The following is a 10,459-nucleotide window of genomic DNA, read 5'->3' as shown; positions in this document are numbered from 1 at the left end:
GATTTGGGAGGTAGACACTTCAAGAAACTCTTGATAGATATAAACATGTGCATCATGGCCAAAAACACACATACATAAAGAAAATGTTAATGAAAGAGCGCCATCATTCTGAATGAGCGACTATATGTATCAAAAAATTATGTCTACAAACTCAGCACTAAATGGCTCTATCATTAATCGGAGTCATCGGAGGAAGAGTCCTCCTCTTGTACATTCTTGGGTGGTTGCGATGATAACCCTGCTGCTACCTGTCGAGCAACCTCGTCCATGTCGTTCTCACCATGTTGCTCCTGCAATTAAAAATGTCTATTGGCTATTTGAGTATAAAAAAAACCATATAACATATAACACATGCAGATCTTGATTGGCATAAAATAATATTTGATAGAATTACTTACAAAAGCATCGGGTGTCAGCATCTCCTTCTGTAGCGCTCTGTAGTCGTAAATTGTGGCTCTCCGTATCTCGTCTGCAGATGGTGCTCGACCATAATCCTTTCTCTGTCATTTAAACATTGCATATATATAAGTAAGAAGTGAATTGAATGCATATGAGATCATAGATACATGGATACATATATATATATATATGTATGTATATACAAATACCTATATAGATAGTCGAACAAAAAATTTGTGCACTTACAAAGAGTGCTCGAAAGCCATTAGAGCCCACCCGGCCAAGCCGAGAGGTGTGCCCTGACTGGACACGAGCCTGTGCTGCCTCCTACAAATTAAATGCGCTTTTATATGAATATATAATTAATGCTATTCGAGAAGTACCTATCATATGCATTGAGTGAATTAACTTTGTGTACCTTCTGTTGAGGCCATGTCACTCTCAAGCGAATATCTTTCCTGAAGTGCCGCCAAGAATCTTTGCACATCGCAAGTGGGCGTGTATGCTCAGGGACGACCGCAAATTTCCTAAGCATTTAACAACAGTGTGTTATTACAAGGTTTCACAATTTACGATCAATAAACATATAGATGGATATATAAACACATATACATAGGTAGGTGGATAGATAAATAGATAAATGTAGCGGTCAGTATGCGCTATGGATGCTCAATTGGGTGCATTTGGAGAGCATACTAGCTCTCCGAATGGACCAATTGCACATCCATAGTGTATACGGACCGGCTGACGGTCCGTATATGCTATGCTAACGCATTTGGGTGCATGTCAATTACACCTTGAAGAACTATTTTGTGCAAGGTTACTGTAAGCATCTAATATGGACATAAGTACAGTAAGAAGGTATGATTACAAATTAACTAGTTTCTGCTGAGGGAAGAACATTATTCCTAACCTGGGGATAAGCAAATATGCATTGTGTGCTACCATAGCATTTACAAACACTTCTAGGATGATTTTGTATGTGTATTATTTTTGTTCAAGTTTTCTTTGATTTTTAATGATATTAATATGACATTAATATTTTATGAATGCAGATTCCGGATCATCCTCTGGGACACCGCCTCCTCCCACTCTTCCTGTGCGTCCATCTATAGTTGCGAGAGGAGATGGTTCCTCTTCTTCCACATCATCTACGACACTAGGCGACTCACAAACATATTACGTTGAAAGAATCCCATGTTGGTGTGCAGCATGCCATGGCACTCATCGACGAATGCGACGCATATGTTTTGCCCATATGGAGCAGTATGGTCCATGTCCTGATATGCCACCACAAGAGGAACGGGAGCATCCCATGGTAAGTGATGTCATTTTAGAACTATGTATAAATTCATATCCAAGTTTACTCCGCACTATTAATCGTGTTCCATGTGTGTCTCACCCTTCATATAATCAACAATGATGCATTATTCAGCACGTACCAGTTCTACATCCTCGATTTCATGAGGATTGTGAAGACCATGGAATTGATCCTTCATTCCTTCCACGCACACGATATGGTCAAGCCGTTTTTCAGTTGCAAATGGAGGCATCATCAACTTCTTTGCCCCTCGGTGCCCAATCAGAGACATTGGGTGATCATCCATTGCCTGATCGTCTTCTATCTCTCATTCAAACGTACGATCGTAGACGCTATGGAGGATGGTTGGGAGCAGCCCTTCCAGCAGACGGAGAGGTTTTCAGCTTTTGGGGTGCTCGATATGTGATTGCACCATCTACCATTCCCAATGGTGGACGAGGTCTCTTTATTGCACAGGATTTACGCGTGCCCGCAAACTCAGAGGTGACTCTTAAGTCATTTTGTGGGCCCATTTATGGTTGGGACGCATGGCATGCACTTGTTCGCTTTATCAGAAGTATGACAACATATGGGCTTTGTGCTAATGCGGCCTCACTCACCGAAAGAAACATTAGATATAATTGTGGATCGCGGCTTTGTATTGATGGAAGACCCTATGCTCAAGGAAATATAGCAGGGCTAATCAATAGTAGTAGAGGGAGAAATGAGAGAACAAATTGTAACTTTATGGAGTGTGAGAATAGTCACGAGCCATGTTATATGATTAGAGATGTACCCATATATATAGTAGTGTGTGCTACAATATCATTACAAGCTGGCGAGGAATTATTTGTAAATTATGGATGGCGTCGGCCATCACCAGCCCCTCTTTGAGAATGAAATTTGAGATAAAGTGTCGGCCTCTTAAATTATGTATGTTTCAAATAATGTATCTAGCTTTGTAGCCCAATCAGCATTTAATTTTGACAAATATTTGATGATATATTTCATTGTCTCGTCAGTAATACAACTAAGGGTATTTTAGTGTCTTGTCTAAGGTTATCTTGAGTATAGATTTTTGCTGCTAATATGCTTGAATTGTGTTGTAAAAAGGGTTTTAATGTTATGATTATATCACTTAATAATTCGATTGTTGTCACTTTAAATCATTTCTTCATGTAGACTATGTTTATACATGCAGTGTCCAGATGTTGAGGATGTATCTAGCTCTCACCGAAGTCACCATATCTTGCCAGAGGAGTACATGAGGCTTTTACGTACACAAGATCCAAGTACATATCAACGACTTAGAGATGAGTACAATGCAAAATGCAGAGAAAAAGCAACCAATGAGGGACATGTTGATGATGACATCAATGAGTTTATCGACGATTGGTTCCAAGCAAGTAGTGAAGAAGAAACTTGTCCGCATGAAAAATTTCTACGATAAGAAGCTTCAAGGCCCATCTACGATGGTGCATCCATATCAAGATTGAGTGTGACCTCGTTGTGACAAGAACGGGTTGATATAAAAAATGGGCTAATACACCCACACACGAAGTTGCTTTGATGGCTCTATAGTATGAAGTATCGAATAGGGTAAGCTAATCTCTTATCTTTAATATATTTAGTGATTCCACAAGGGGGACCAGTGTATGGCTTAGCTCCAAATTGGATTTGTTCATGTCTATTTGGTTTACCCAATATCTTCCAGTATTAAAAACAAGGTCATATCCCAAAAGGTAATCATTTTTGGAGGCTGAATTGCTTTTTTTTTCATTTCATTCTTTTTTTGTTTTACATTTGAAACTCTATTTACAATATTAGAAGGGAAAACCCTTTAAAAATCATTTTTGCAGGCTTAGATTTGATTACATACAGCTCCGAATTCCCTGGTGTGATTAGGATTGATTATCTCTCCAAAAATATAAGCTTTGAGCTCTAATTGATTGGATTAGGGTGTGGTTGTTATTTCCTTTGATTTAATTCATGCATTGTTAAAATTCGTAGGATAGAGCATCTAAAGCCTTTAAAAATAGACCTAAAAACAATCAAGAAGTGGTTCACCTAGCGTGGGCTGGAATGATTATCACTCTAAAAAATAAGGTTTGATCTCTTATTGAGTTGATGGGTAGCATAGAGCATGTAAAACCCATAAAAATAAACCTTGAAATAATTAATCACTTTCATAATCATCCATTAGTAGGACTAGGAACCTTAAAACACACTACACATGACTTGAATCTACTCAAGTAAGATGTGAGAAGTATAAGATATGACGTGAGTCTACTCAATTGATATGCCAGACAAATATAGCGTGTGATGTGAGCCTAAGAGGCTCAGGGTGGGTTCACCTAAAAATATGTAAGTGTAGCACATGAGTTCATCAAGAGGGGTATATTTATTCAAAAAAGTTATAGAATTACATTTATAGGAGGGTTTTTTAAAACTAATTTTTAAAAAAATCATAAGTTTATGGAAAAAAAGGGGTCATTTTATTCATAAAAGTATGTAAGTGTAAAGGGTTTTTTAAATACCCCTTGAACACACGTGATACATGAAATATCTTAGAGGGGAGCTTATGAGATAAGAGGATAGTTCAATCTAATATTATATTAGCCAATTAAAACTTCCTTTTGAAGACTTATAAGGGCACACCTACCCATGTCCTAAAAGGATTTTCTTATCATACAATCTATACTAGCATCAATGTCTAAGAATATCCTTGTCCTTTGTAATTATTCGACTATTCAGGTCAATTATTTAAGCCTAAGAACACCGTGTGAGGAGTCAGGACCTAGACTTACTTTAACTAGATCTATTTCTTTGAGATGCATACTCACAAGAATTTCTCACCAACCATGATATTGGCACATAGAGTCCTATGAACCACTTGGAATCCGTGTCAAAGAGTCTTTATTTCATTTTCAAAAAACATTCGTTAGTCTATTTCACAAAAATTCAATGAGTCGGCTAGCTGGTCATGAGACATGAGCCAACTAGTCATTATGTGAGCCCACAAGATGTGAGTCCACCACCAAATGTGAGTCATTCATAAAAGATCTCCCTAAGAACTCTGAGTACACCCTTTAAAAATCATTCTAAAAAGGAGCTTAATTGAAGCAAACCTCAAATCTCAGTTGATACTTCCTTAGTTGGGGTTGCGTCTGTTTCCCCCACAGGTTTTGCTTCCTCAACAAGTTCCTCCACTGCATATTTCACTTCTTGGACAGGATCAGCAGCTTCCTCCTGCTCGGCTTTTTGCTCTGAAGGCTCTGTAGCAGCAACCTCTGCTGATGTACCTTCCTTTGTATCTTCCTTTGCTGCACGCCTAGGTTCTACTTCAACCTTCTGCTTCTCTCTCTCAGCCAAGAAATTGGAAATTAGCTCATTCCTACGGAAAGCTATTTCGAAGGGATTAGTAGCTCCCCCTACCACATCCTTGTTGAGGGCCTCATTTATCTTGTCATAGTCCACTTCCTGTTTTGTAGTTAAAGTTACACGGCCTCTCTCTATACGAAGCACCCTCACAGTAACCTCCTGTCCAACTTGAAACTGAGACTCTAAGTTTGTATTGGGTGCTCTGAAGACAACCTCCCCTATTGGCAGATACCCATCAGTGCCATCAGGGAGGGTAACAAAGACCCCTGATCTGATCATGTTCTTCACAGTACCAGTGACAATTTCAGCTTTCTTCATTTTGGTCGCTGTGGCATTTTGGCCAGGTCGTTTTGATGGGTCTCTTCTAGGGTTCCTCCCTTGCTGCTGGGGAGGTCTTTGTGGCTGATTTTCTCCTACCTCTCCTCCCCGCTGCGCCTCTTCTTTCTCCTCCATGACGAGCATGAGCGAGATACGGTTGGCCTTAAAATCTACATCGAGAACCTGCACATTCACATCTTGCCCAATTTGCACCACATCCTCCACCTTCTTCACATAGGCTTTACTCAACCTGGAGATGTGCACAAGCCCATTTGTGAAGGCACCCAAATCCACAAAGGCTCCAAAGGGCTGGATGGTGGTGACCTTACCGGAGAAAGTTGCTCCAGGGACAAGCTCTGCGGGGCTCACAACAACAGCCCTGTTGTTGCTGCTGCTGCTCCTGCTCCTGCTGAGGTTTCTCCTTCCCTGGGGTTTAGGCTCTGCAGAAGGTGTCTCCTCAGAAGCTGTAGACGACTCAGTAGCCGTATCCTGCCCTATCTGTACCGCTTCAGGTGCAACGGCAGGCTCTTCTACTGATACCTCCCCTCCTGCAGCAATTGCAAAAACCCTTCTCCAGGCAAAAGGATAGTTGTTTTTCCTGCATTTTCTAGCAGTGGCAGAAGACCGAAAGAAAGATGCTGGCCTCCTCATATAATCTCCGGCCCAATGGACATTTGCAAGTTGTCTAGCATTCCCATTTGATAGATAGAATATTCCTTCTCTTTGCTTGGTGTTCTTTGAAGGGGAGACCTGCCCAAGCAGCTGCACTGCAGTGGAAGAAGGGCAGAGTAGAATAGCTGGCCCCATTCCAAAGCAGCTGGCCCTTTACTTGCTTTGACCGACTGCACTTCAAATTAAATCTCTACAGACAGCTGAGCTCCAGAAACATACCTTTGCTGCTTAGACCAAGGACTGTGGGAGCATAGGCTTACCATTCTGAAGAGCTGCCCGGCTCGCATCAAGGATCGCAGGCGAAAAATAATGATAGATAGGCACGGCTAGTAATAAGAGGGCATGAGAGCTTAAAGCCCCTGCATGCAGTCGAAGAGCGGAGAGACTTGGCACCCCCATCAAATGCCAAGTCAATCGTGTTGACATCATTCAGATCAGTAGTTTTGACTCCAAACTGCCGAGCAAGAACCTTTGCTTGATAGCTCATTCCAACCCCAACTATATCTTTCAACTTGCCTTGTTGAATGAGTTTACCCAACTCCTCTATAGCCAAAGAAGATGTGCTTCCAGTCCCCAGCCCGACTATCATTCCTGGCTTTATAAGTTCGACCACCTTTTTGGCAACAGCTCGTTTCATAGAATTCTGCAAACCTGGATCAACCGTTGTAGCTTCTGCAGAAGCTTTGACGCAATGAGACAGGGGCAAGTTGGTAGTGCTCTTGCAGCTCAAGCGAGTCTTGGCGGTTCCCCAGAAAACCTCATGTGCAGAAACCCTAGAAGACAAAGGAGATGCTTCATCAAGCTTTCCTGATAAGGAAAGCCCTGACAGAAATGAAGCCTTGAGGAGAGCCATGAGGTCCCCCAAGCACAGGCGCAGGCACGGTAGAAGAGTATTATGTGTGAGAAGGAAGGGAGCTCCTACTAATGGTTCGAGAGGTATGCCGCCGCAGAGTCCCATGCATTCGCAGCACTGTCGACCAGGTTCTGGTCCTCAGTCGATGCGCGCGGAGTACCCAGTCGAGTATTCACATTTTATTTTTTAAAAAATTTCGGGTGGCATAAACGACCCAAAAACAAAAGGTGGCTTATGCATCGCAAGTCCGATGCATAAACCACTCAATTCCAGTTTGCAAGGGTCGCTACAATGGTGGCATAAACAACTGCAATTTAAACGTCGCATAAGCATCCACAAAAGCGACCCCCGCTATTTTCTTCATATTTATATGAGGGTCGCTATGTATAGACCATTCTTGTAGTGACGCATCAATTTGTTTTCTAATTAATACTACCACACTGTTTGACATAAATAAACATATTCCTTAATTAGGACCCTTCTTCACAAGGTTCGTTAAAACAGCCTTCTTACACAATACAATCATACCAAAGACAAGATGTAATTATATAAAAAGTTTATACATGAACCAATTCCATACAAGCCAAACTGGCTCTCTTATTCTTATTCTGCCGATGATCTAGAATTTGGCCTTCCAGCCTCTACATGCTGGGCAAAACCCTACGGGACCATACACCTCATCCTTGGCCGCTGGCGAGGACTCAAGCCGGCCTGTCGCCCTCTCAGGCTCCATCGCTCGATCCTCCCGCCCCTCAGAGGGATGTCTGCACACTAGGGTGGGCTTATTTACCGCACTAGCCTGGGCCCTCAGAACTAGGCAGCCTCATAATCTCTCACCTCAATCGGCGATCCTTATTCTCCCAAAGGTATGAGGGATACCTTGGGCCATTCCCGGGCTTTGCTAACGATGCCGCCCGGCTACACAAGCACGGAACAGAGTTAGCGTTGAAGCCAAAAAAAATCTTGAATTCTAAAGATAACAACTTCAATGCAATTTTCTAAATGTAGCATTCACAATTCATGAAGATAACAATTTCAACGCAATTTGTCGAATACAACATCACATAAGTCGTAACTTCATATAATTTTTATGTCGTCATTTTAAAAGGAAAAGACACCATTCATTAATACTAATTTAAGGAAAAATCTCTTCTTTTGAAAATTAACCAAGCTAACCTGGCCGCCGTTTCCTTGATGTAAGATTCCTCCCCCAACCCCCTTTTTGATGTCTAGTATATTCTCCTGTAATCAATTCCTTTTCTGAAATATAAGAGATCTTGTTTGTGACTGTTTTAACCTAGAGAGAGAAAATATTCTAGAGAGAGAATATTCAGATTCTGAATAATTCTGGATAGAAAAATATCTCTTATAATTCAGATGAGCTCCCCTGAAACAGAAATTTAAAAAGAATTTTTCAATGTGCAATTGGAATTAATTGGAAATAGGTATAAAGAACCTTAGCCTAAGGGTCTAGATTTTCATAAATCTTTAGACTATGGTCCAATTAAGGTTCCTATGGGCCAATAGCATCAATCCATGTGTAGGGAGGAGATAAATCCAATTTGTAAAAGAAGATACCCAAAAATTGAGTAAATGCTCACATAAGATGAAGAGTTGAAAATGTACAAGGTTTATTAGTAAATAAACACATCTGTAAGGAAGGGGAGTTCTTTAAAGGAGGTGCATATTTCACATAAGATGAAGAGTTGAAAATGTACAAGGTTTATTAGTAAATAAACACATATGTAAGGAAGGGGAGTTCTTTAAAGGAGGTGCATATTTCACATAAGATGAAGAGTTGAAAATGTACAAGGTTTATTAGTAAATAAACACATATGTAAGGAAGGGGAGTTCTTTAAAGGAGGTGCATATTTCACATAAGATGAAGAGTTGAAAATGTACAAGGTTTATTAGTAAAAAAACTATGACACATATGTAAGGAAGAGGAGTTCTTTAAAGGAGGTGCACGTTTCACATAAGATGAAGAGTTGAAAATGTACAAGGTTTATTAGTAAAAAACTATGAGCAATAAAATTTTGACACATATGTAAGGAAGGGGAATTCTTTAAAGGAGGTGCATATTTCACATGCTTGAATGAGTTTTAAACTCAAAAATAATGTGATATTTTTATCTCTCATCTCTCTTGAACCAAACCAAATCAAAATGGAACCAAACCGAATCAAAAAGTAACCAAACTAGGTCCAAATCTAGTCCAAATTCAACCAAACTGACTTGGAAAATTCTAGAATCAGTTTGTTTGGTTAGGAGCTCAAATTTTCCTATAAATAGAAGCCTCCCCTTGTTGAAAAAAAATATAATGTCTTATGCATTGTTACTCTACTCCACCTAAGCCAAAATATATAGTCTCTTGTGCTTGTTACTCTACTCCACCTAAGCTAAAATATATAGTGTCTTATGCCTTGTTACTCTACTCTACCTAAGCCAAGAACTGTGAATTCTTTAATATTTCACTAGTTTTTGATACTTCGCTCTTTCTTCCATCCCCATTGGTGGCTCCATCAACATACTAAACCAATTGATTGGTTGGGGGCCTCTACCGTGAATAAAGAATCAAGCAAATCATAAGGTAAGTATATTGAATTTTGATCTTTTCTATAATTTCTCAATGATTCTCTCTTCTCAACCCCTCTCAAGCTTGAGAAGTTTAATTGGTATGGTTTTTTTTAAATGCTATTGAAGTTAATTGGTGAATAGTAGTGAAGAGTTACATAATTTAATAAATGCTATAGAAGTTAATTTCCACTTATATTTAAATTCTAATGGTTTTTATAATTTCTCTCTCTCACTCAAGAAATGGTCATACTCACGACCCATTCTCAATCCAAATGAAGCTTTTCATAAAGCTTTTCCTTAATCCAAGATTAAGCTATGCTTGAGGCCAAATTAATGGCTTTTTGCTATGCTTTTAGTTTATGCACATTGATGATTCAATCCATTATGGATTGATGACCCAATTAAAGACCATTCTAATTGTTTTCTTAATGATCCAATTAGAGACCATTATGGATTGATGATCCAATTAGAGACCATTCTAATTGTTTTCTTAATGATCCAATTAGAGACCATTATGGATTGATGATCCAATTAGAGACCATTCTAATTGTTTTCTTAATGATCCAATTAGAGACCATTGTGGATTGATGATCCAATTAGAGACCATTCTAATTGTTTTCTTAATGATCCAATTAGAGACCATTATGGATTGATGATCCAATTAGGGACCATTCAAATTATTTCTTTAATAATGAGCTTTATCCCTTAGAAAAAAATTGAGATTTATCAGTCATAGTAGCGGAGCTATGGCAAAATTTTTATAGAAATTACGCATAAAATAAATTCATTCAAAGTATAAAAAGAGGAATTCCTACCATATTCTAGGAACTATCATCCTAGATTAATTAAAAGAATTTTATTATGCATGGAGATGTGATGTTGCATGTAGATGTAGATGTATGGATGTGAGTGTGAATGTGGAGGTGGATGTATGCATGGGACGTGGATGTATGCATGTAGA

General features: G+C 39.4%; 1 protein-coding gene across 1 annotated transcript; it reads right to left on the bottom strand.

Moving 5' to 3' along the window:
* Positions 1-4,828: 4,828 nt before the first annotated feature.
* On the bottom strand, positions 4,829-6,310 carry LOC147635641 (polyprotein of EF-Ts, chloroplastic-like). The gene has a single exon (XM_086802298.1). The coding sequence runs from the start codon at positions 6,203-6,205 to the stop codon at positions 4,829-4,831; it is 1,377 nt and encodes a 458-aa protein (XP_086658424.1). The 5' UTR covers positions 6,206-6,310.
* Between the last annotated feature and the right edge of the window lie 4,149 nt (positions 6,311-10,459).

The sequence above is a fragment of the Cibotium barometz genome, chromosome 9 (assembly GCF_041138505.1).
Source record: "Cibotium barometz isolate CiBa-2024 chromosome 9, ASM4113850v1, whole genome shotgun sequence".
Lineage (NCBI taxonomy): Eukaryota > Viridiplantae > Streptophyta > Polypodiopsida > Cyatheales > Cibotiaceae > Cibotium > Cibotium barometz.
This window is presented reverse-complemented; position numbering and strand designations above follow the sequence as displayed.

Coding starts and splice junctions, on each gene's coding strand:
- LOC147635641 (XM_086802298.1), bottom strand. CDS start 6,205: ATGGGGCCAGCTATTCTACTCTGCCCTTCTTCCACTGCAGTGCAGCTG.